The 27,802-nt window shown below is 41.6% G+C and overlaps 1 protein-coding gene across 13 annotated transcripts in view; it reads right to left on the bottom strand.

The window, feature by feature from the left end:
- Positions 1–27,802, bottom strand: part of FBRSL1 (fibrosin like 1) — a 1,004,090-nt gene that overhangs the window by 599,615 nt on the left and 376,673 nt on the right. For all 13 annotated transcript variants that reach the window (XM_089489878.1, XM_089489882.1, XM_089489880.1 and 10 more), the window contains exon 4: positions 16,809–16,844. In XM_089489878.1, the coding sequence (XP_089346004.1) occupies positions 16,809–16,844 (36 nt within the window). The remainder of the gene's footprint in view (positions 1–16,808; positions 16,845–27,802) is intronic.

The raw sequence follows: 27,802 nt of genomic DNA, 5'->3' as shown, positions 1-27,802 counted from the left end.
ATGGTTTTGAGCGAGTGGCTGCAGTACAGTCATTTAACCACTGCGCCACCAGGGCTCCACAAGCCACAAAGCAAACAACAAACCACAACTAACCAGGATTCCATAGCAGTGAGCCATGGCAGTTAAAGTGGTATGAAACTGGATTATTTCTACAGTGCAGATGCAGTCTCAAGAAGGTAAAGCCCAGAAACACATTGACTTTGGTGCTTTACAGACCACCCAAAAGGGCGGTCTGCCGCCGCCCTTGTTTGCTGCACTATACATCCGTCACGTCACATGTGTATAGGGCGCCACCATTTTTACACCCTCGTTACATGCGAGGGGCAAGGTGCGTCAGGAAGCGCTGCCCCTGGCGCATAACAACAGCGGCCCATCTATAGAGCGCCTATGTTAACTGAGGTATACCGGTCCTTTCTCTCTATACTCTTGCTATTACAGCAGAATAACAAAGCAGCACTTGTGGAAACGAGAAAAGCATTTTATCCTTGGCTTCATACAATGGAGAAAGAAAATCCAAGAGGTTAAAAAATCATGTGTCTTCCATGTTTTGATGTTTTCTCAGAAGATAGCTTACAAAATTGTATCAGCATCTAAAGGATCAGCTGATAAACAGACTATCCCTGCCAAAGCCACTCAGATGCATCTCTGCCTTGCTGTCACTTGAAACCCACAAGGCAGCCAGAAACTCTCCTCAGCCCACAGCTTAACTGATTAAGCAGGTGGGAACTGATGCCAGATCAGCACAAAACGTCTCTCTGCTAACCAGAAACTAGCCACAAGCTGTGTCAGGGGACTGACCGCAGATAGCATGCCAATAACAAAGCAGCTTGAAATTACAACTTCCTGTTTCAGTGCTCTCATGGTCACATGTAACCTCAGAGGAGAAATGTCAGCAGGAAGACAAGCGCCTTTAAATGGGTTCACATGATGCACATCCCAGCAGTTCATTTTGAACAGTAATCATTTGCCACAAAATCTAGGTAGCATTCTTACACAGTGTTACAACGAGCCTTTCCCTTAAGTTTTGAAACTTATACAAGATATCCCAAATGTGGCCAGAACTTCTTTGTTGTTCTTTTTTTGGTTTTCTTGTTCACAAGGAGCAGAATCATTTCCACGAAATAGTCAAGGAGGTCATGGCCCAGAGCCTACAGGACCTGAGCACAGCAGATGAGGAAAGGGTGTCTTGGGGCCCGTACAGACAGGCCAAAATAAAGCTGCTTCAGATCACTTGGGAGGTATGCACTTAGGACTGGAGCATGGCTTTGGCATGGTTTCTGGCCTGTTAGGATGCATGCATAATTTAAACAGCATACCTTCAAAGTGATCAAAAGCAGCTTTATTTTGGCCTGTCTGTACGGGCTCTTAGAGACAACTCATTCACAGAGTTGCTATGAGCCGAAGTGGACTTGACAACAACAAGTCTTCATTTACAGATGACAGTTTTCAAGTGTGGGTAGTTTGTACCAGTAATGGCACAACTACTTTGAATAACTTCTACTTTACTACTGAGTATTGGGGGAAAGAAATGTGAGTATGAAAAACAGCATGGGGATGATGGAAGCCACATACAGTGCAGGAAAGTTCATATGGGGAGGGGGAGTCCTATAACTATTTCCCCCCTTGTATTCATGTGAGCAGTGACTTTCTTATTGATTTTTGAGATCCAATAAATAACTTTGAACCACCGCAAAGCTTCCTAATGGCCATGTAACACCTACATACACCTAGGCCTGCTTAGATTGTACCATTGCAAGGATCCCATTTTTGACTGCACCCCTATGTGCTTGGCACACAGAAAGGTAACGTAACAAAAAGAAGGCTAGTTTTATTTTCATTTAATTTACAGCAGAAAATAATTTTCCAGATTAGCACCAGAGTATTAATATTATCTCTCCTCATCTACTGCAGTGTTGTCTGATAATGTATTGTTGTTGTGAGCCTTCAAGTCATTTCCAACTTATGACAATCCTAAAATGAATTTATTGTGGGATTTTCTTCGCAAGATTTCTTCAGATAGTAATAATAATAATAATAATACTTTTATTTATACCCTGCTTTTTGTTAAAGCAATCAAAGCGGCTTACAACAGTTAAGATAGTACATCCATCCAGAGAGGATTTGTCTTTGCCTTACTCTGAGGCTGAGCGAGTGTGACTTGCCCAGTGTCACCAGCGGGTATCCCTGGCTGAGCAGATGTGAACCCAGAGTCATAGACCAATGCTCAAGTCATTACACCATACTGGCTCTGATAACGTATTCGAGGAGAAAAAAAACACATGGTTTTGCAATTAAAATGAAGTGAAATGTCACAATTACCATCTATGTAAATAGTTGGCAGACAAACTTTATAGCAACTTTAACCATTAATTTAGTGAAAGTAGACATGAGCATGGGCATATGCTCCTCAGGAGCAGCTTTATTCAGATTTCAGCTCCACACTGCTGGTTAGGTGGGTGGGATAAAAAAATATGTGACTTGTAGTTAAACCTATATATAAAAAAGAACCCTACCCTAAAAACCTAGAAATAAAGAACTATCAAACAAAATCTTCAGTTAAAGAAGATGCCTGTCAATGCAGATTGAAGGCAGCTGTATTCTGTTATCATCCACAGTACAGACTACAGCTATTTGAGATACTGCATTAGACTTAAATTAGCTATGATTGGGAACACTCACATTTTCTTTAATCTGTGGAAAAGCAGGCGGAAGCCCTCCATCAACAAAAAAAATGGATGAGAATAGTATCACTGCTGGGGACGATGGGGAGTGCAGCAGGAATGCCTTCCTTGGCAGGGAAGGAATTTGTTGAATACTTTTCAACATTTTGCTGCTGAAAACCAGGAAACATGTGGCCAAGCAACATCAGAATGTGATTAAAAGAGGGCAAAAGTTTTTAATGAGGAAGAACATACAAAAACTACTATTTTAAGTGGATGTGGATGGGGAAAAATAATGCACAACACTTTTGGCTCCAGGAAACAAATGAAATGAAATTACAGTAGTTAGGAAAGATATAGTTGGGGGGGGGGGGGGGACAAAGTTACTGTCTTTAAAATGTCATGCAATCCAATAGCATTTTTCAATATCTTAGATTACAATTCTATACACATTTACCTTGGAGTAAGACCCCCTGCATTCATTGGGGATTGAATTGTTAATTTAAATGGGACATTGCTCTGCTGAGCTTACCTGTAAGTTATAGTTTCTTTCCTATGGTACACCTTTGGCATATGCACACGTGCGTACACACACACACACACACACACACACACACAGAAAGGGGGTAGACAGAAGAAAACCAACTTTTAAAATAAGCAAATCTCAAAAACAAACAAAAAACCAGAACTGAAGGAAGGATAAAACATATTTTCAAATCAGAAATGTTTCCTTGCAATATTGATCCTATTTTAGGGAAATTAGAGGGGGAGGGGGAATCTAAAATCCATTCAAGAGGGGAAATTGGTGTGTACATCTTTCTCTTTCTGGGTGTGAGAGAGAGTGTGTGTGTGCTGAAGACTCAAAGGGATCTTCCCAGGGCAGTGGCGTCACTAGGGCAGTGGCGTCACCCGGGGCTTAACTCATGGTGTCATCCTCCACTGACCGTCCCCCATTCCACACCATACAGAATCCTTAGTAATGCTACCCATAAATCGTAACTCCCATATATCACTGAACGTAATGGTGATAGTAATGACATAAACAACTATCATGTGCACAGCCTAAATGTATTTACATGTATAGTTTTATGTAGTTAAAGTGAAAATTTGGTAAGATGGAATTTTTTTTTAAAAAAGTTAAAGAATATATTTTTTAAAAAGTTAAAATTAATTTTTGTTTTTTTAAATAAAATGATTTAAAAAAAAAAACCCAAACAAACCAAGGGGCCTCTCCTTTCTCCTTCCACTGAGCCTCATCCCACCCACACCATCTCTTCAGCATTTTAAAGGCATGCAAGCAAACACCACAGCTTGTTTCTACCCCAAAACAGATGTTTGGGGAGCAGTAGTGTCCCTCCACTTGGGGTGTCACCAAGTGTGGTTCACACACACCGCGCCCCCAAGTGATGTCTCTGACCCAAGGAAATCCTCAATTAGATGTCAGTACACTCCACCTTTCCCTGCCTTGTAGAAATTGTGCACACCTCTTTTGCTTACCACAAGAAATGATTTGGTGTTTACATAACAGAGGCTGTTCCAATTTTCAATGCCTACACCTGAAGTTTCTGTTTTCTGTTCTGCCTGGAAAGAGCAAGCGCCTGCCCCCCTTTCTCCCTTTATGTGTGCAGGCAGCCCTCTTCAGAGATAACTGCACGCAAATACTTTGTACTCAGTTTCTGCAGGAATGTGAAGCAATGGGAGAGGGAGCAGGAAAGGCAGGACATTTTGAAAGCAGGTGAGAAAGCAGGTGAGAAAGCAGGAAGGCACACAATGGCTGTACTGGCACAGTTGTAGAGTGTGGTGTGGAAAAGCTGGATCTTTTAGGCTATTCAACAGGGTGGGGAATCATAGGCGGTGTACAGACCGCCCCTTTGGGGCAGCCTGCAGCCACTCCATTGAAGCACGGATTGGGGCCAGGGCAGCCACAGCAGAAGCCCAAAGGCCCCAATCTGGCGCTTTTCAGGACCAGGAAGAAGCAGAAAAAGGCTGCTCTTCTCTGGTCCCGAAAAGGGGTGTCCTTGGGGCTTCATGCCCCAGGACACCCTGGGAGCTGCCCAGGAGCGGCAGCCAGGAGAGAAAGGGGCTTCATCCCCGCAGCCGTTTGGTGGCTGCGGGAATGAGGTGTTCCCCCAGAAGGAGCTCCGTTTTGGAGCTCCTTCCAGTGCTGTGCCTAGGCCACTGTAAGCAGCCTGGGATGGTGCAAGGGCATCACACGCACACCGCTCTGTTTGGAGGTGGTGTGTGTGATGTAATCATGGTGGCCCCTGTGTGGATGGGAGGCCACCATGATTGCACCTTCATCACGTGCTAGGGTTAGGTCTCATGTGGGTGGAGCACCCCGAGGCAATCCTAGCACATGACGAGGACGTCACGTAAGGCCCGTTTGGAAACGGCCATAGAATCCTAGAGTTGGAAGAGACCCCAAGGGCCATCCAGTCCAACCCCATTCTTCCATGCTGGAACTCTCAATCAAAGCATCCTCGAGTCCGACAGATGGCCATCCAGCCTCTGTTTAAATTATTAATCAGTCAAACAGAAAGACCCAGCAAGATCAAACTTGGATGACGATATACAACTGCCCAAATCTTCACAACAGCTCTTTCAGGGGTTGTTTGCATAGACCAAATAAAATGTTTCCCCCGTTTTCTCAGTGCAGTCTAGACAATGCAGGGCCCAATCCCCCATTCTGGTGTGAATAGCCTGAACAATGCCCACCCAGTTCAGCACGACATCCACCATATAGCCCCCCTTAGAATGGTTTTTAAAAGCTCAGTATTTGCTCCAGATTTCCCCAGAAGATTTGTAGCTTTCCATTGCAACAAGGAGCAGTGTCCCATTGTGCCACCTGTCACAGCTGTCATCATGGTCAGTTGCTAACTCTGAGGTAAGCACAAGGTGCTCAGCCATGTAATCAACACTGAGTACATGGTTCTGACCAATGACTCACTGCAGCGCCAGCTGCACTTGGTAGCACAGTGGGACATACATGCAAACAGCCACCCCTGCGTCACAATGGCCTGTTACAGACAGCCAAAATAAAGCTGCTTCGAGTCACAGTGGAGGTATGGTGTTTCAATGATGCATACATCCTAAGAGTCCAGAAGCCACACCAAAGCCACGCTCCAGTCCTTAGGGCTGGAGCGTGGCTTTGGTGCGACTTCTGGACTCTTAGGACACATTCATCATTGAAACACCATACCTCCATTGTGACTCGAAGCAGCTTTATTTTGGCTGTCTGTAACAGGCCAATGGATGCCTCCAGGAAATGGGGCGACTCCAGGGCCAGACTACTCCAGGCTATCCAGTTATCTGCTAGTAATAGCAAACAAACAAAGAACATAAGAGATAATTCACTGTCAGACTTCAAATATTTCATACAATTCTGGTCTAAGTACTCTGACTGGAAAGTGCTGGTGAGATTCTGGCCCTGGACTCCATGTTATAACTGTCAATAAGCAAAGCCCAGCTTCCTTTCTTCCCTTCTACATCACACTTCCCAGAGAAAAGCTAGTAGAAAGGGGTTAATGTGTTTAGGTAACCATTAACAAGCTAAAAAAATCCAATTCAATTTTATTTAAGCCAGAAAGGGGACTAACTATTATTTTTACATTAAATTGCCATTTACGTTCAAGTTAAATGCCTGCACTAAAAGCCTAACCTTAATTAACCTGAAAATAGCTTTTGTTATTTCCTTCCCCTATTCCAACCTTCCCCCACGGCTGTTTTGAACTTGGAAGAGAAGGATACAGCTGCATGGTCCCCCCCCATGTCTCATCCATCCCAGAAAATTCCCTTCTCTTGCTCTTGTATTATCTCACATCTTTACTGCCCCCTCCACTTTCTTTAGCTAACTGGTTCACACATATCCAAGAAAATGTTTGTAGATTAAGAGCTTAAAAATTCAGAGCAAAGTTCTGGTGCCACAACGAACTACCATTCCCAGAATTCTACAGCAGGGAGCCATGGCAGTTACAGTGGTGTCAAACCAAATTATTTCTGCAGTGTAGACGCAGAAGATAAAAGGCTTTGGGTAAAGAACTAGTTGGAAAGTATAAAATTAGCGCTGCCTCTCGCGAAGAAAAGCCAAAGAGAGAGAGAGAGAATTTAAATAATAATTTAATACTAGAATTAAATTCATGCTGAAATTCTAACCTAAATCAATAAAGTTTGTTTAAAAATAAACGTACTTAGGTTGTCATCCTAGGTTGCATTTTAAAATTAACTGAAAACTGAATTAATTTTAATGAGCCACTTCCTATCTCTGACACGACCTTGGTGTTTTTCTTATATTGTTATGTTAGAGGAACACAGTTTGGTTTTTTGCTACCAACGTTTGATAGCCAGATCACTAGACTGGCATGAGTGGTTCATTTCTGACTGTGCCATTTTGCTCTGGAAAAAAAAAATACAACAATTTATGTTCTACTCTGTTTCCACAAAGCTGGCAAAAAGATTGTTTCTGAAGTTTAGAGTGCCACTTTGCCAATAGATTCCACAAACATTCCTGAGATCACCATGTTCCAAGCTGAACAAAATTAAAATCCTGTATACTCCTGTAAACAATCCAGCTGTTTTTAATGGAAAGTCAATTGTTTGAAAATTATTTCTCAATCAATCAGTATTGTGTGGATAATTTATTTAAATAACACATTTACTGTACTTCCACGCAAGTGATGAAGGATTGGTACTTATAGTCTTCATTGTTTGGATTCATGTATGGATTCAACCTGGATCTCACAGTACCAAAAAGGATGAGGTATCTCAAATGACCAGGGAAAGCTTTAAAAAACTATCAATAAATGGAATACCTGTCCCACTTCTTCCATCTCCCACATATAAAGGCATCACAAAACTGTAAGCCTGGAAATACAGCAGTCTATTCCTTTGGGTGCCAAAAATAATATTTTTCCCCTCCCACAAAAGCTTGGGTGGAGTCTCTACTCTTTTGATAGCAAACATTGTGATAGGTGATACTCAACTGTGTTTTTATTTATGCTGCTTTTTGTTCATTCTTGTTTTTGGCTTTTACTGATTACAGATTAAATTCAATTGTTAGTCCCATCTAAAGCAGACACACCGAACAAATGGGACTTGTTAAGTTGATTTGATGGGTCTTTTCCACTCAGGACTAACAACTGCATATAGCCGTATATTTTGTTTGTAATGTTGGTGGAACAAAAAGCAAAGTAAAAAAATAACCACAAATTGATTTTAGCCTTTTTGGGGCTGCAATTTGACTAGCTCTCTTATAACCAATCACTAGGAATTGAGCAAGCATAAAAACGGCAGGCTAGATGGGAAAGAGCACCAAAGCTGAGCCAACAGGCACATTAATAAAGTGTATGTCAGCTTAAAATTATGGTTTGAAGAACTGCATAAACATTATTATAATACTTTTCACTAAGTGCCATGTAATGTGCTGGCAAGCTATTTATTTATTTCATTTTTATGCTGCCTTTCTCCCAGAAAGGGACTCAAGGCAGTTCACAAATAAAAACATTTAAAAAGAACTTTACAATAAAAGTTTCAAAAAACAATTAAAACATCAAATAAAAACAAAAATAAAATTACATACATTAAAAACCAAAGTAAACAAAACTACAACACACACACCCCCCCCCCCATATGATAGACACCCCATATAAAAGCCATCCCATGGTTATATATTAAAAGCTTGCTTGAATAAAAGTGTCTTTGCCTGTGAGTGAAAGGAAAGCAGGGAGGGGGCCAGGCTAGCCTTCCATGGAAGGGAGTTCCAGAGGTTGGGAGCAGCCACTGAGAAAGCTCTCTCTCGTGTCCCCATCAAGTGAGCCTGGGATGGTGGTGGGATCAAGAGAAAGCCTTCTCCTGAAGATCAAAAGGTTGCATGTATCAACTTAAATTCCATTATGAACGTCTTCTAGATCTACCCTATGACTTTTATATGTACGTCTTTTAAAAAATTATGACCAAAAATGCCATAGTTCCCTGTCAAACTATGGTTAAAACACTGCTTTGGCAATTAGTAGGCATGCTGACTCCTACAATCAATCAATCAATCAATCAATCAATCAATCAATAAATCTTTTATTTTTATCCCGCTTTTCTGTGACGAGACAATCAAAGCGGCTCAAAACACATTAAAATATCCACATTCAACATTGTCCCAAATTCCCCCCCTTAAAACAGGATTAAACATAATACAATTAAAATAGGAGAATAAAATATCTATTAATAACACAATAGAAAAGAAAAAATATAACGAGGACAGAGCGGTGGGCTAATACATGATGTGGGGGGCAGTCATTCTGTGGCCGGGCACTATTATTCAGGAAAGGCCTGACGGAAGAGGTCCATCTTGACAGCTTTTTAAAAGCTGTCTAAGCTGGCAATTTGACGGATCTCGTCCGGCAGGCCGTTCCATAGTCTGTACAATTAACAAACCTTGAAAACATCACAAGAACAATGCAAGGCATCTCGCAGGTTATCTGCAGAATCTGTGGAGTTGAACAGCAGCATCCCAGAAAGAATGGCCTCTGGCTGATAATATTTATTTCTTACCTATGGAACAATTCCAGCTCTATGATTCCATGAAATTAACAGACAATAAAATTATGATAGTTTCATTTAGAACAGCAGTGGGGTAGAGTGCAGCCTCTGGGCTGCATGCATCCCTTGGGACACCTGAAGCCCCCCCCCCAACACCCAACAAAGACCTCTCCTTCCCCTAACCCTCCAAAGTCCCCAGATGTGTTTAAAAAAAATTCAAAAGGAAAAAAAATTGTGACCAGAAGAGAGGAGGGAGCTGACTTGTTTTCACTTGCTCCAGAGACTAGGACCTAGAGCAATGGATGCAAGCTACAAGAAAAGAGATTCCACCTCAACATTAGGAAGAACTTCCTGACAGTAAGGGCTGTCCGACAGTGGAACACACTCCTTCAGAGTGTAGTGGAGTCTCCTTCCTTGGAGATCTTTAAACAGAGGCTAGATGGCCATCTGTCAGGGATGATTTGATTTGGATTTCCTGCATGGCAGAGGGTTGGACTAGATGGCCCTTGTGGTCTCTTTCAACTCTATTATTCTATGATTGTATGATTCTATGATTTGCTGGAGGTACTTCAACCGCAGATCCTGCACTAGACAGGAGGCTGGGCTCAGTGATCCATTATGTCCCTTCCAACTCTGCTGATGAAGATACAGAGGTGTGACCCTAAACCCATATTGAAAGTTGCAGAACAAAAAGGTGTAGGGGGAAAAAAGGAGCAATGATCATAAAATAGCAAAAGTTTGATTAGAAGCAAATTAGAAGAATTGGATTAAAAATGTGAGGGATAGGTAAAATATAGCCAATCCTGCAGACAGACAAAAATGCTGTGGTCTGTGTGCAGAACCCAAAGATAAAATCAAAAGCTTATGAGACAAATGAGTAAAAGAGCTGATGTAACCAATATGTACTAGGCTATAGAACTATAAATCCCAACCAATAAATCAAGTATATGGAGATATCATACATGTAAAATACAAATACGAATGAAGTTTCAACACCTCCAAGGAAACAGATGGGAGGGATAACATAGCAAGCCCATTACAGGTGATAAATTGATAAAATAAGACCAAACACATTTCAATAGAAAGTCTTCATCAGTGGTCAGGATTGGCTAGAAAGACAAATAATAATGACAGTAATTTATCAAAAAATATATATAGTGAAGACCATGTTGTAGATAAATCATATTGCAAATATACCTGTTGTTACAGCATGGAAGATATAGCAATATATGTGGATACATCCAGTGAAAGTAAGTAGTTAGTTGTCCAATATGGACCTAAAAAGGTACACACACATATATATAGATAAATTATAGTAGAGAGAATTTTAGAGAAGATACTCCAAATATGTCCTTACTTACAATAACCTGGATGTCCCGCTGTTAACAGAAGGGAACTCTATATCACTCTCCCAATCATGAATATGGCACACCTGTTTTACACAGCCTAAAGTCATTTAACAGGGGATGCGATCCTGCAGGTATTTATATCCACTTTAGGTCGAATACTAGCAATTATAATTAAATGCATTCATGCAAACGTTCAAGTACATAAATCAGGAGAAATAGAAAGAAAAGTTACAGTATTTCAGCCCAATTTCAGCAATCCTCATTCAAACCAAAGGGTTTCTGTGTCTGTAAAGTAAATATCCAAAAGAGTTCTCTTCGTCGAAGTTTTCTTTCCAAATTGACCCCAGTGCCAGACACTTTCTCAATTGTCCAGAATTTAATGTCCATATCAGCATTTTTGTCTGTCTGCAGGATTGACTATATTTTACCTATCCCTCCCATTTTTTATCCAACTCTTCTAGTTTGCTTCCAATAAAACTTTTGCTATTTTATGATCATTGCTCCTTTTTTTCCCTAGACTTTTTTGTTCTGCAACCTTCCAACTCTGCGTCATGTAATGCAACTGCGTTACATTGCATCACTCTGGGCCCTAACCCGAACCCTAAACCTAGCCCTAACCAGCTAAGCAGACATAGGGTAGAAAATGGCCCCAATTGAGCAACAGTGATGGTGATTTTGATGGAAATGGTAAGTTGAATAATAAAGAGGCAGGTAGGTGTCTGTTTAATGCCCATTTCTGCAGTGTCTCAGGCCTGAAGATGATATCCCTGCCTTGGTATGAGTGGGAACTAATTATGTTTACACAGAAGTGTTGCAAATAAAATCTGAGGACATGCTCAGGGGCTCATATTTCTTTATTACTGTTACTTGATTACTACTTTTTATTCAAAACATGCAATTGGGATGCGCACTACACATTAGATGAAAATGCTCACCCAAAGTCCATGGAATCATAGAATCATAGAAGCATAGAGTTGGAAGAGACAACAAGGGCCATCCAGTCCAACCCTCTTCTGCCATGCAGGAACTCTCAATCAAAGCATCCCTGACAGATGGCCATCCAGTCTCTGTTTAAAGACCTTCAAGGAGAGAGACTCCACTGTCAAACAGCCCTTACTGTCAGGAAGCTCCTCCTAATGTTGAGGTGGAATCTCTTTTCCTGGAGCTTGCATCCATTGTTCCGGGTTCTATTCTCTGGAGCAGCAAAAAACAAGCTTACACCATCCTCAATATGACATCACTTCAAATATTTAAACAAGGCTATCATATCACCTCTTAACCGTCTCTTCTCAAAGCTAAACGTACCCAGTTCTCTATGTCTCTGCTCACAGGGCATGGTTTCCAGACCCTTCACCATTTTGGTCACCCTCCTTTGGACATGCTCCAGTTTCTTGACATCCTTTTTGAATTGTGGTGCCTAGAACTGGACACAATATTCCAGATGGGGCCTGACCAAAGCAGAATAGAGTGGCACTATTACTTCTCTTGATCTAGACACTATATTTCTATTGATGCAGCCTAGAATTGCATTGGCCTTTTTAGCTGCCACATCACACTGTTGGCTCATGTTCAGCTTGTGGTCTACTATGACACCTAGATCCCTTTCACATGTAGTCTCATTCAGCTGGGTGTCCCCCATTCTATATCTATGCATTTCATTTTTTTGCCCTAAGTGCAATACTTTACATTTCTCTGTGTTGAAGTTCATTTTGTTATCTTTGGCCCAGCTTTCTAATCTATTAAGGTCATTTTGAATTTTGATCCTGACCTCTGGGGTATTATCTATTCCTCCTAATTTGGTGTCATCTGCAAATTTGACAAGCATGCCCCCAATAATGTCATCCTAGTCATTGATAAAGATGTTGAATAGCACTGGGCCCAGGACAGAGCCCTATGGGACCCCACTGGTCACTGCTCTCCAGGATGAAAAACAGCCATTATTGAGCACCTTTTGAGTTTGGCCAGTCACCCAATTACAAATCCATGTAACAGTTACATTGTCTAGCCCACATTTTACAAGCTTGTTTGCAAGAATGTCATGGGAAACCTTGTCAAAGGCCTTACTGAAATCAAGATATAGTATATCCACAGCATTCCCTTCATCCTCCAAACTGGTAATTTTATGGAAAAAAAGTGATCAGATTAGTCTGGCAAGATGTACTTTTGTTTTGCTTCATGACAGATTCACATCACCAAATCTAATTGGCTAATTAGCACTGTGCCATCATGTGGGCTATGTGATCCTTGACAAGAACTACATTGCATCCTGTTCTGGGCTCCACAATTCAAATAGGGTGTTGAGAAGCTGGAGCTGTCCAGAGGAGGCTGATCAAAATGGTGAAGGGACTTGAAACCATGCCCTGTGAGGTCAGACTTAGGGATCTGGGTATGTTTTGCCTGGAGAACAGAAGGTTAAGAGGTGATATAATAGCCCTGTTTAAGTATTTGAAGGGGTGTCATACGGAAGATGGAGTAAATTTGTTTTCTGCAGCTCCAGAGAATAGGACCTGGAGCTATGGATTCAAACTACAGGAGAAGAGATTCTACCTCTACATTAGGAAGAACAGTAAGAGCTGTTTAACATTGGAAAACACTCCCTCGGAGAGTAGTGGAGTCTCCTGCTTTGGAGGTTTTTAAATAGAGGCTGGATGGCCATCTGTCGGGGTGATTTGATTGTGATTTCCTGCATGGCAGCGGGTTGGACTGGATCTTCCAGTTTTATGAAGCTATGATTCTTTCAATCCCCCATTAAAACAAAAATGATTGCTGAGAAAAGATGAAAGCAAAATCAACAACATTAAGAAGGAATCAAAGGAGTTTCACCAAATATCCTAGAGACCATGAAATACCTTTTTCATACTGTCAAAGAGGGATGGGAACAATGTATCCCTCCAGATGCTTTGAGCACAGCCAATAGCCTACTGAGCACAGCCAATAGTAAGGAATAATAAATAATAATATAATTTATTTATATTTTCCCACCTCTCCCAGGTGGATCGAGGCGGGATCACAACCCAATATAAAATACAATACAATTACGATACAACAAGTGAATAAAAACATACAATTCACAATTAAAAACTATAAATTACAAAGCAACAATGGGACAGGGTGTGCTCATCCTATTCAGGAAATCGGTTGGATATGCTCTCCGGAAGAGTTCCATTTTTATTACTCTTTTAAAGGATTCTAGGGAGGTAATGAGACCGGTCTCTTCTTGGAGACTATTCTACAGTCTTGGAGCAGCTGTAATAAAGCTCTTTGGGAAGTTGAGACAAATTTAGTTGTTGTTAATGCCAACAAATTCTTCCCTGTTGTTCTGAGAGTGCGGGGCGGATTGTATAGGGAGATGCAGTCCTGTAAGTAACTCAGGCCCAAGCCATATAGGCCTTTAAAGGTAATAACCAACACTGTGAGCTGTACAACAACATTGGGAGGGCTGTACAGTTTCCACTCTTGCTATAAAGGTTCATCAGCAACAACAATGCAGGCTCAGCCATCACTCTCTAAATTGAGTAAATCATTCCTCACATCCCACTTGGATGTGTGTGTGTGTGTGTGTGTATTCAAGTTACCTGTTAACTTATGGCAACTCCATAGGGGTTTTGCAGCAAGGAATACTCAGAGGTGGTTTTGCCAGTTCTTTCCTCTGAAACAGAACCCACAATACCTGGTACTTGTTGGCAGTTTCCCATCCAAGTAGTAAACAGGGCTAACCCTGGTTAACTTTCAAGATCAGATTGGATCTGGTGTGCTTAGGGTACTTAGGATATCAGGATATCTGTATAGACCACACTGAAATAATTGCTGATCACTCAGTCGCCATTAGGCCTAACGGTGGAGAAGGAAACACATATCAGAGCTCCAACAGCTTTGAGATAAGCAGCCCTGTACCTCTAAGTGCCTGTTTTTCAGCAGAACAAAAAGAACCTCTCAGAACTGGAGATAAAAAAGCCTGTGCCATGATTTATTAGCACCAGTATAGGGGCAAGGCCTTTGGCCTTTTTCCATTATGGTACAAAAGCCAAAGGCAAATCAGTTTAATTCACAAATTAAATATAAAACTTGAGTCATATTATTTATGATAAACCCACACTTAAACAAACACACACACACACAGCGCACTACAAGTGTAAGATCAACAAATTTCTCACCAGCCTTGCGGACCATTTCATTGGACTTCAAGAAAGCTGATTTCAGTAATCTCAGGGAAATACCGGGTGCGATCCCATGGCCAGAGATGCTCAAAGGGAAAGGAATTCATAATGTACAAGTGTTTCTTAAAGTATATTGTTTGCTCAGTTGCAAACTAATCCAGTGAGCGGGGAAAGTGAGAGGTGTCTAAAGAAACCTGGGTGATGAACAAAGAACTTTCGATATAAGAAAGACATATAGAGAAAGTGGAAGAATGGGGAAATCACCAAGAAGGAGTGGCCAGTACTTGTAGGGGAAAAGTGAAAAAGCTAATGCTCTGAATGAGTGGAGGCTTGCTAGAGAGATTAAAAATAAAAAGAGGTGGGGAGTTTGAGGTTTGTTTCTTTTTTCTTCATGGTAAGAAGAAGAACAAGGTAATGGCAGGCCACTGTATAGGGAAGATGGTGAAATAATAACAGGGGAGAGACACGAGGCCAAACTGTTAAATGCCTTCTTTACCTTAGTCTTCTCCCAAAAGGAGAGCAGTGCTCTAGGTAGTAAAGGAATAAACTGGCTATTCTAAATTAATTCAAGTCTACAGGGTTGGGTGAACTGCACCCAAGAGTACTAAAGAAACTTGCAGAAGGAATCTCAAAGCCACTATTGATAACTTGTCAGAATTCTTATAGTAAAGGTAGGGTGGCCATAACTGTCAACCTCCAAACCGGGACAAATGTTTAAAAAATGTAGGACAAAATTTAGCCCCCCCAATGTAGGACATATTTTTAAATGGAGGACACGCTAAAAAAATTAATAATTTTAAAAAAGCATTAATATAAACACATGTTTCTTAGGCATGCTTAAAATGGAGGACATTTGGGCATTATTCCTAGACAGATGGCAGAAATGTACTTCCCTTTCTGGCCAAACACCTCCCACCCCAATTCCAAAACACACACGAAGCACATTTGGGCATTTCACATGGCTTTATTTAACATGGCCTCTTGCATATTTTAGAGGCTTATTGCATAACCAAACCCTTTGGGTTTAACACTTAATATGGGTTAACATGGCTATGCATATTTAACACGTCAAGGTGGTTTAACAAGAAGTGGATTTGCCCTCGGTTTCAGGTTTCTTGCACCAACTGTATTTCTCAGAAGTGTGTACTTGGCCAAGGTATTTTGATTTTTCTTCACTGCGCATGAGTTTATAAAAATCAGAGCAACTTACATTGGCCATGCCTGAGAGGCTTACTGATATCAATATCACCACCACCACCACCATCATCATCATTGTCAAAACAAGGAAGACTTGTTAGCATTAAAAGCACAAAAAATACACAGAAAACGCACTTTGGAAAGTCACACTGTCTCGGCTTCAGAAAGAGTGAACGCATGCCTCAGAAGCAACCCCTTCCTGATCAGAGTTTATTATCCAAGCTGGAGAGAATTCTGATCAGGAAACAATTACTTGATGAAACAAGTCAAAATCAGACCATGCTAGATGAGCAGACAGAAGTACGTGAGTCCAAAACTCATTCAGTAGCACTAAACCACAGTTTAATATTTTGGAAGAAAGTCTGTTTCAGAAATGGTAGTCCAAGCTGTATTTTAGAACTTCTTTTACTTCCAAAAATGCCTCCATAGAGCAATTTCAGACCAATTAAAGTAAGCATTGCCATGTTTCACTGATGCATTCTTTCTTTTTTTCTTCTTACCTATCTTGTAAGAGTTGGAAAAGTTTTCTATAGAGAGATAGCACAATAAAAACATGCATATACCTTACCTCAAATGAAGCATAAATATATATTTAATAGTGGCAAAAAAAGGTCAATAAAATAATGAGTTGGACTTATGCAGCCAAAGGTATGTTACATTCAGCTATGATCTTTGGATTTCTAGCCACATGGTTTGCATCAAATGAAAGGCAACACAGCAAAACCAAGAGCCTCTGAAAATAAACTGTTTAATACATTCTTAAATAGAATTGGTTCAGGAGCTGAGACTTTTTCGCAAAGCATAATTTTTCATGCTGTGTATTCCTTCAGTGTATGTGAACATATAAAGTGATGTAAACTTTCACAATGAAACAGCCACAGACATTACATTAAAGAATTAGCTATAAGATGACTTACCGAATAACCTTTTCCTGAAAGTGATTGAGCAGAACTCTGTAGGAAGAAATGGAATGGTATTATAAGCAATGGAAGAATTTACAGATGATGCCAAACAGAACAAAAAGAGAGAGAGAGAGCTTCTGGGTTCATTCAATTGTTAAGTGACATTTCTTAACTCTATCAAGATCCAGAAGTAGTGTTGCAAATCACTCTTATTTCATAGAGACAGAAATGTTTATATGCATGCCTGTTCAGAAAATATTAGAGACTTTGTAAGGCCAGTCTGCACTGCTGCCCCCCCCCCCAAAAAGTTCTAAATTGACAAAGACTGCTGCTTCATTTCTTCAACCTTATTCCTGCTTGAACACATAGTGATGGGGCAAAGAGTGATCCCTTTGTATAGCCATGACCTCAATAGAAGCCCAAAAATGCCAACCTCTGACACCAGCAATGATCATCTTCCATTTTTAAATTTTTTAAAAAATGTTTATTGAATAACCACCCATATATATCACAACCACAACAACAACAACATATAAACACACAGACAAACTAAAATACTAAAATACATACTAAGATCTTTTCATTACCCCCTCAATCCCACTATTACACATGAACTTATGACTTCCAGCCTCTTCAGTTTTGTCTTGGTGCTTTGTGTATCCCTTATAAATATCCTTTCGATTTCCCATATATGTTTATTCCGTCAAAACTACTCAATACTAATCAACTATTTCATTGATATCTGTACAAAATTTATTCTTCTCCTTTGCGAATGCAATGCTCCATCATCAGATATTTGTAATAATTTATCTATCATATAAAACATTTCAAATAAATCACTCCTTAAGGAGATATCTCCCCCCATTGCTCCCTCATATATTCAAATAAAAAGTGCCAACCTTCTTTAATTTTACCCAGAGAATTGTTTTTTTAGAATGTGAGTCCATTTGTCCATCTCTATTATTTCTATTAATTTCATTAACCATTCCCCTTTACTCAAAATGTCTTTTGTTTTCCATTTTTGTGCCACTAGAATTCTTGTCATAGCTGTCATATAAAAAAAGCTGCTTTCCATATTTTTTTTTCCCAATTTTACTCGCAAAAATTCCTAATAGGAAGCATTCTGGTCTTAATTTTAATTTGATGTGTAATATTTTACAAATTATTTCTCTGATTTGTCTCCATTCTTTTTTTAATTTTTTTGCAATTCCACCAGCAGTATATGGATGTCCCTACTGCATCCCCGCATTTCCAACATTTATTATTTCTGTTTTTATAAATTGTAGCTAATCTCTCCGGAGGTAAATACCAGCGGTAAAACATCTTATACCAATTTTCTTTTATACTTTGAGAGGCTGTATATCTCAATCCTCTCATCCAAATAGATCATATTCGATTCTTGCAATAGGCCTCCAATGGCTGTTGTGATCCTTTAAATGGGCAAGAGGAGGTAGGATGGGAGAATGGAAAGCAGTGCTCCATCACTGTGCTATGGTACCTCCCCAAAATTATTTATGAGATGGTGGTGATATATATGATATGATGTGCTATGTCAAGAGCCAATCAGAATAAGCAATTGTCTTATACTATAGGTTGAGTCTCCTTTATCTGAAATGCTTGAGACTAGATAGGTGTTGTGTTTTGGATTTCGGGGGATTTTGAAATACTAGTGTTTCCATATATGGATATAATGAGATATCTTAGAGATGGAACCCAAGTCTAAACACAAAATTCATTAATGCTTCACGTGCACATAGCCTGAAGGTAATTGTATACAACATTTTTTAATAACTTGATGTCTGAAACAAAGTTTGTGTACATTGCACTGTCAAAAAGCAAAGGTGTCTCACCCACCCATGAAAAAAGTTGTGGATTTTGGAGTATTTTGGACGCTGTAGCTTCAGAAAAGGGAGACTCAACGTGTATGTAAATCCTTGACTGAAGTAGCCAAATACCTGCCTAGTTTGACTAAGGCCCCATTCACATTCAACTATTTGCACTGGATGGAACTGGGCAGAACCGGGTCCCCCCCTCCCGAATCTGTCCGGAAGCAAGTGCCCACTTTCATTTACCTTAACTGGGGTTATTTACCCTTGAATGCCCTTTCAGCTCTTTGCGCAGAGTTCACATTTGAGGTACCGGTTTAAAAGAAGGCTCCTTTGCTGTCAGTCAAATTCTCTTCCGCTTTCGTCAAAGGTGACGTTTCCTACAGCCATTGGCCAAGCGGATTGGTGCTTCCCCCCTCCGTTTTTAAAAAAGCTGGAGGCAGAGTGCGCATATTCTGTCAATTTCTCTGTGTCTGTGCATGTGTTGTGTGCCTTCAGGTCGTTCAGATTCCCTCCCCTTTGCATCCTCTGCTTTCCCTCCGTTTCCCAGAATGCAATCCCTCCTTCTCTCCCATTTGCATCCTGATCACCCACAGTCCAGTTGTCTCTTTTGGACACACACACACACACACATTCCCCTGCCCCCAGAACAACAACCCAACAGCTGTCTCTCCTGGACTAACAAACATTACATTCCCCCCCCCCCCCACAACAACAGCAACAGTTGTCTCTCCTGGTAACACACAAACGATACATCTCCACATCCCTGATCACCCACAGCCCAGTTGTCTCTTTTAGGCACCCACACACACAGCCTGCATCCCCACACAACAACAGCCACCACCAAACACTCTCCTGGACACACAACAACCCTACACCCATTAATCCCCCCACCATTCTCTCTTCTGTACGCACATCCCCACACAACAAAAACTCACAATACTACACACACACACTCCCAAACAACCTCTAAAAACCCTCTCGATGCCTTACCCAGGAGGACCCAAAGCCCTTTTGAATCCCATCGAGCTCAACCTCGGAGATCCTTTAACAGTTAAAGTTCAACTGATACCAGAGCTCAGGCAGCCCTTTCTGTTATATCTGTGCAGTCACTGTAGCTGCCAAAAAGTGATCCTATCAGTCTGTAGTGGCACTTGAACCAGACCAACATCTTTTTAATCTCCAATACATACTTTCCTTCCTTGACCAGTAAGACCTCAGGAAGTCCAGCTGTTCTCCTTTACTAATTGAATAGCTGAACATATTCCTTGGCAGACAGAAAAACACCTTACAAATAGAGGCAGTGTTCCTCTGAATAGTACCTGCCAAGTGGCCTAGGGCAGGGGAGGGATGTTGCTATCATGAGTTGTCAGAAACACTGCACTGGATGCTGTGGGAACCAGGATATTGGTCTAGAGCAGTGGTTTCCAAACTTTCTTCCTTCAGATGTTTTGGACTTCAGCTCCAGAATTCCTGACTGCTAGCCAAGCTGTCTAGGGTTTCTGGGAGCTGAAGTCCAAAACATCTGGAGGACCAAAGTTTGGGAATCACTGGTCTAGGGGGACTTCTGGTCTGATTCATCTGGCTCTTATTCATACAATCATAGAATTGTAGAGTTGGCAGAGACCACAAGGGCCATCCAGTCCATCCCCATTCTGCCATGCAGGAAATCACAATTAAGCATCCCCAAAAGATGGCCATCCAGCCTCTGTTTAAAGACCTCCAAAGAGGGAGACTCCACTAAACTCTGAGGGAGTTTGTTCCACTGTCGAACAGCCCTTACTGTCAGGAAGTTCCTCCTAATGTTGAGCTGGAATCTCTTTTCCTGGAGCTTGTATCCATTGTTCAGTGTTCTAGGCCCCCTGGATTTGTTCATCCAAAGGCCTAATTCTCACTAAGGTGGCAAACCTGTGCCTAGACTGTACAGCTACAGACTGCTGAGTGGGCAGGATGTTTTAATGCCTCTTCAAGTAGGCTGCTCCACTTTACAGTGTAATTGAGAGAACTGTATGTTGGCCACTGACCATGTTGACTAGAGGACTGTGGTAGCTCCAAATACAGTAATACTTGCAAGCTGTAGACTGAATGCTCCCACATTGGGGGGGGGGGGGGGAATCCTTGACCACAGAAAATTAACATGTTGCAGAAAGGGTATGCCTAGAACCCTCATCTTTCATACGTAGTTTTTCATGTGGAATATTCAATTATGTGAGTCCACACTCACAATCCAAACTGCTACAGACACTTCTGGGAGAATGAGGCCACAAGAGTTTTTATATATGATCAGGGTCTACAGACATAGCCCCATGCTTTCTTGGGACCTTAATTTTGTTTTACAGCCAATAGTTCAGAATATTTAGAAATTCCAACTCTTGAAGCTGCTGCAGTATTCATTTGTTTTTACTTTGCCCAGTTTACAATGCAAACCTGCCAGTGGTTGAGAGGGTAAAGACTAAAAGGAAATGCCATGTCAAAATGGTTTATTGCTGGTTGGACTTGTTTAAAGATACTGTATTAAAGCAAACTTTCAAGTCTATTGCTTATACAATACAGGTTTCATTATGTGTCTATTTGCAAATGTACTGGTAATGCAAGATTCCAATCAGCGCTATTCTGAACTTGCTTTATGATATGGCAGTACTCCAAAATGTTTTTATTGATTTTGCCATATTTGTTCATGTTGTTGAAATGGACAGTTTTCCATTGTGCAAATAAAAATGATGGAAGCTACCTCAAATATGAGAGTTTGCTAATCTGAAAGGATAATAAAGGGAAGAAATAGTAGGCAATGCTTACATGTTCAGTTGCCACTCAATCTAGAACACTGAATTTGTAAGAACTATCCCCGAAACCCTTACTACACCTTTTGCTTTGGACATGAATTAATAGCTATGGGTGTGTGTGTTTGGTTGGTTATCTCTGCTTTACCTGTAAAATCAACACTGCCTTAGTAGATGTTACTACACTTTTACAACATCTGATCAAGCTGTTTTTTAAAAAAATTAAAATGTATTTATTTATTTATTTTTCAAGACAGAGATTCTTCTTCCAGAGAAAGTCAGTTGTAAAGCCAAGGCTCTAAACTTCTAACCTCTGGGAAAACAAGGTGAAGAATCTCATGCCAAATCTGCAGTCTAGAAGAAATAAGGCTGGCACTGTTTCCACTCCACCCAGGCATACAATATATCCATTAACATCCTTCTTTAGATGACAAATTCCTGATTTGTGTGTTGCTTTAATATCATTTTAATTTTTTTTATGGGTACTTTGAAATACAGTCAGCTCCCATATTTGCAGAGGTTGAGTGCAAACCCTTCTCCCACAAAAGTGGAAAAAATATCAATATACATAAAATTGCAAATGCTATTTTTTAAACTGAGAGAACACTTCTCTGGGAATCTCTAGGTCCTCCAACATGACTGTATGATCAACTTTTGCTGGTGGTTGACCACAAAATCCTTGTGTGGGACCTACAGATTTTTAGGGAAAATAATTAATAAAACCCACAAAAGAGAAACCAGAGAATGTGGAGGGAGGAGACTGTATTTCTTTTTCTTTTCTTTTCAACATATTTTCAAGTGCTGACTACCTTCAGGGGTATTTTAACCTGAATGCCCTCTTAGAGAATTCAGGTTTAAAATGAAGGCACCTGGCTGTCAATCAAATTTAGTTCCACAATCGTCATAGGTGACGTTTCCAGCACTCATTGGGGCATCGGAAGTGTGCTTCCCCCCTCCTTTTTTTTAAAGAGTGCTCACCTTTTGTCAAATTAAAAAACCTCCTGTGTGTATGTGTTGTGGACATTTGGGTCAGTGTAGGTTATGATCTGCCCTTGGCCCCATTTTCAACCCCAAAATGCAAGCTAATGCCATCTCTGCATCCTGTGTCGCCCCTCCTTGCCACCCCAGAATGCCTCATACACATGCAACAACAACAACAACAACAACAACAACAACAACAACAACAACAACAACAATAATATTCCTCACCTCGGAATGCCAGAAAAGGATGGGATGCCATGCATTCTTTGCTTTTCCTAGGCTACCCCTGAATTCCTTAGAGGCAGTAGCAAAAGCATTCTGTGTATCAGTTTGCCAATTTGTCAAATTGGAAAGAGAAACGTTGTAACATTCGCATTGTAGCATTCATTCGCAAAGGAAAAAAAGCCCCTTGCAAAGTGTTCTTTGCAGCATTTCCCCTTTGCTTTCCCTAGGCTACCCCTGAATTCCTTAGAGAGAGTAGCAAAAGCATTCTGTGTGTATCAGTTTGCCAATTTGCCAAACTGGAAAGAGAAACGTTGTAACATTCACACTGTAGCATTCATTCGCAAAGGAAAAAAGCCCCTTGCAGAGTGCCCTTTGCAGCATTTCCCCTTTGCTGGAAGCGAGGAAATGAAAGGGAAAGTGAGCAAGCAGCTAGAGCCACGTTCTATCTAATATATACTGTATCTACCTGAAGCAAAAAACATGCAGATTTTTTGCCAAAAATAATTTTTTAAAAAATTAAAAATCAAAAGGGAAAGTTCCCTGCTGGAGAGCAGAGGCTTGGCTTGCTCTGGCCCTCTGACCTGCTCTGAACTGACCCTTCCTCCTGCCTCTTCCTTCACCTCCTCCTGTTCTGTTATAGAATGCACTCCATGGCCCCCTTCTTCCCCTCCCTGGCTCCTTCATCCTCCACCTCCTCCTCCTCCATCACTTTCTCCAGTTCCCCTCTCTGCCCTCCCTCTGACTGCCCTTTCCAGCCACCGTCAGTCACCCCGATTCCCCCCTTTTGCCTCCTGTCACCCTTTGCCTCCTGTCAGATTCCCCTTTTTTCTATCCTTCCTCCGACTCTTTCCTCCTCCTCCTCCTCCTCCTCCTTCGCCCCGATGAGGGGAGGGAATGCTCGCCCTCTGCCCTCCCTCTGACCTAAATCCCTCCCCTGAACTTGAGCCAATCATGATCAGGAGCAAGTTCATATTTGGCAGAACCCAGGTTTTTTCAAAAGAGATAGCTTTTGCCCTGATTGCAAATGACCAGCGCCAAGGGGCATTTGACCCGAAACGCTTGTGTATGCCTCTGATTCGCTTGTGGGAGATTCAGGGCCAATATGAACTTCATGTGAAAGAATCGATTTCTGATCTGGGGTAAAGTGTAGTCTGAATGGCCCCATAGAATCATAGAGTTGGAAGAGACAACAAGGGCAATCCAGTCCAACCACGTGCCATGAAGGGACTCTAGTTTATGGACCAGGGAGAGGGACTCACTCTGAAATAATGGAAGGAGGTTTTGCTCCTGAGTTGCTCATGTTAAAAGAACTGTGCTTCATTAGCTTATAGTGCAAAAAAGGTAGTGTCCTCTTTTACTTTTCCATGACAGATAAAGCAGGAACAAGGTCATTTGTTTCATTTTATAAAGTTAGTCATGGGAACATGGGTGTTTATCGATGATTACTCTGGCATGTTCCAGACCAGTGCTTTGCGCCGGCCTGGCCACATACTAGGGTTGCGCCTTAGTACATGGCGGTGCCGTAATCATGGCGGCCTCCCATCTACATGGGGGCCACCATGATTACGTCATGCACATGCCGCATCCAAATGGCACTACACATGTGTGACATCTCTGCACTGCCCAGGCCGCTTATGGCAGCCTAGCTGTGGTGTGAGAAGGAGCTCCTTCTGGGTGCGTGCCTCATTTCTGCAGCCACAAAACGGCTGTGGGAACGACACCGGGGAGAAAGGGGCTGAGTGGCCCCTTTCTCCCATGGCTGCAGCTCCTAGTGTGTCCAGGGGCATGAAGCCCCAAGGACACCCCTTTTACGCGCCACAGAGAAGCAGCAGTAGTCCGGAAAAAACTCTGGCTTGGGGCTGCAGGGGTGCCGATGAGGCTGCCCTGCCCCCAACCCGGAGCTAAAAGGGGTGGGTGCAGGCCATCACAAAGGGGCCGTATGTACCACACCTATAATTTGTGAGGGGGCCATGAGACTTGGGTTAAATGTCTATTTAGGTGTACAAACTTTCCACAATCAGAACACATGTAGCAGAATCTCGATCTTTACCACAAGAAAAGCTTATGCAAGCCATGCAGTTTTCCCACTTCAGTTTTCCCCCCTGCTACTCATGAATGGAGGCTGCAACAGGGCACAGTGATGGAGGGGTAAATCTGATTCTACATTGCACCCAGAACCACCAAAAGTGGAGCGGGATCAGATATTTGCCCTCCAACCATGGAGGATAAAGAGGGTGCTGATGGAGAAGGCAGAGCTGCTGTACTTTTTGCCACCAATCCTCCACTAATTATCCTAATTATGTATAGGATTAGTATGCCCCCCTAAAGACTCCTCTTTATTCCCTTGTTATTGTTAGAATCCTTGGATTCTATCAGAAGTAAATAGATATTGGAAAGGTTGGGGATATGAGTTAGGAGAAATAAGAGTTGTGGGCTGAAAATATTTAGTTTCGCTATAGACTGGATAGGCTTAGGGGGAGGGAAGACACTGATACTTTGTTATTTGTTGCAAGAGGCCTGGAGTGTCAGTACAGTAGAATGTGGTGTTAGAAACTGTTAAGTATAAAAAAGGGGGGAACGAGGGGGATTTGTAGATGGAAAAGGAGGGAAAGGTCTGTTGGAGGTAGAGTTGCTGGGGATTTTATGTAACTGCCATCTCCCATCATGGAGGGAGAGAGGGAAATTGGGGATTAGAAAGGGGCTAATGTTGAATTTTTTAATTGTATTCTGTATACACTTTTATTCCTGTAACCCACCCAGATTCTTTGTGATTGGGCAGGCTATAAATAAATAATTTGTTGTTGTTGTTGTTGTAATTGCTGGAGATGGGCAGTCTCAGCTTAGAAGCTGAATGAGTCACAAGTGCTGTCTTGGAAATCATCAATAAAATGCTATTTGTTTTGTATCAAACCTGACTGGTTGATTGATCCAAGAGCTGACTGACCATTCTGACAGCTATCCTGCATCCCTGAATGCCTTTGCTTGTCAAAATAGACAAGTCTAGGCAGCCCAATGAAGAAATCAGGACAGAGCAATTTAGAAAGTTAAGATATACATACTTGTCTGGAGAGTGTAGAAGTAAGTAGTTGCAAATAACCAGTTGTAATTCCTTTTGGTAATAACAAACGTGTATCTAAGGGGCAAAAATTGGGGCTGTCCTGGCACCGCTTGCCCTGGAGCCGCAACAACCACATGACCATGGTCGCAATCTGGCCCTTCGCTGGTGTTTCAAACTGGCTTCTGAAAAGGAGCATTTTTTTCTCTGCTCCTTTTCAAGCTGGCTCTTCCTGGTTGGGACAGCATCAGGGAGGCTTCAGTCTGCCTTCGGGGTGTAGCTTCACTACCTAGCTGGGTTTCATACTGAAGGCCAGTAATTTGTAGTAATATTTGAATAACAAGAAACAAACGAGTTACATTTAAAAAATTTTTTTACTTTAATGCCAGCTAACTAAGACCCGGTACAGATGGGCCCTTTGTGGCGTGCCCATGATGTGCTAGGGTTGCTCAGGGGTGGGGCGTGCACACGCCCCTCAACCCTAGCACATCATGGGCACGCTGAAGCTGCACGGCACCATCCAGATGGTGCGCGCAGTGATGACGTGCCAGCAGTGCAGCGTCCAAATGGGGCTGTGCCGCTGGCATGTCATTGCGCCATCGCTGGCGCTTTGGCACGTCACAAGTGCACCACAAAAAAGAAGCCACTTCCACACGCTCCTTTCTTGCTGCACAGCAGCACCATGCAACTTGGTTGCTACAGCGCTGCCGTGGAGCAAGGAGAGGCGCCTCCCCGGTGTCTTTTTTTGACGTTCTGTACCGTGCCTAACTTGCCTTGAATGCCAACTAAATGTTTTTGGGTTTTTTAAAAAAAAACTAATTTCCCAAATTCTGCAGGGTTGCAAGTTTCATTGAAAACAGCAGGGCTTAACTTTTCAGTGAAATTTTGCAGGCTTATGCTGCTACAAGGATTTAGTAAAAATGGAGGGGGTAGAGAAGACAAAAATCCAGCCGTTTTATTGCTAGTTCCCTGGTGAGATATTAAATGCACCACATGGAATCCTTCAAAAGGTAGAATTGGCACAATAATTTGTAACACATGCAAGTTTTCTTTGGAAATTTCCCTGGAATTTCCAGAGGTAAAAGATCTCAAAGAAGAAAAATCTATTCTCCCTGTTTAAGATTAATGTTTCCTGGAACTGAACACTGGATGCTTTTCTTTTGAACAGAATCTGTTATTAGCTATGAAAAGCTAGTAAAATTGGTGAATTCTTTGGACACAACTCTTTAAATCTTTTCCAGCAGTTGGATGACTAGTAAGCAAACATTCCTTTCAATTTTATACACACATCTTTGTGCTCATCAAGTACCCTTTACAAGTTCTAAAAAGGAACCTTACACAAAGTTCTAAAATTCAGAAGGAGCAAGAAAAGAATCTGAAGTGTCACAGTATAATAACAGAATTCAAAGATATAGCCGTGTTAGTCTGTGGAATCAGTATGTAGAGAGATCTTCCAGCATCTTTGAGATTAACTGAAGGAATTGGCAGCATGAGCTTTCGTAGACTTCAGTCTACTTCCTCAGATGTATTTGGCAGAGTAGAAGCCAGGGACAGATATATATGCCACTGGTATGTGAAAATGTCCATTCAAATTCAAAATCCGCTCTTTCAAGGACTCTTGGTGGCAGACCTTTATTCGCCTACAGACAGCCTCCAAACCTCAAACAGGTACTCAACCACAAGAAGACAACACAACACAGATGGGAACACAGGTACTGAGCCTTGCCACAAACCAAGATGCCAATTCTGCCCACACATTTATCCAGGAAATGTTATCACTAGACCTAGTGGCATCACCCACAATATTAGGGGGGCATTCACATGCTCATCCACCAATGTGATTTATGTTATACTATGTCATCAATGCCTGTCAGCACTCTACGTCAGGCAAACAGGCTAGTCCCTGAGCCAGAGGATAAGTGGACATAAATCAGACATTAGGAATGGGAATACACAAAAACTGGTGGCAGAACATTTCAATCTCCCTGGGCATTCCATCTTAGACTTCAGAACAGCGGTCCTTGAACAAAAGAACTACAAAGGTAGAATGGAAAGAGAAACAGCAGAATTGGAGTTCATCCACAAACTACAGTCCCTCAGCAATGGAATGAACAAAGATTATGGCTTCCTGGCTCACTACAC

The sequence above is a fragment of the Sceloporus occidentalis genome, unplaced genomic scaffold, assembly GCF_023333645.1.
Source record: "Sceloporus occidentalis isolate IW3139 unplaced genomic scaffold, rSceOcc1.0.p SCAF_41, whole genome shotgun sequence".
In the NCBI taxonomy this organism is placed as follows: Eukaryota; Metazoa; Chordata; class Lepidosauria; order Squamata; family Phrynosomatidae; genus Sceloporus; species Sceloporus occidentalis.
Note: the sequence above shows the minus strand (reverse complement) of the source record. Positions and strands in the feature narration are given on the sequence as shown.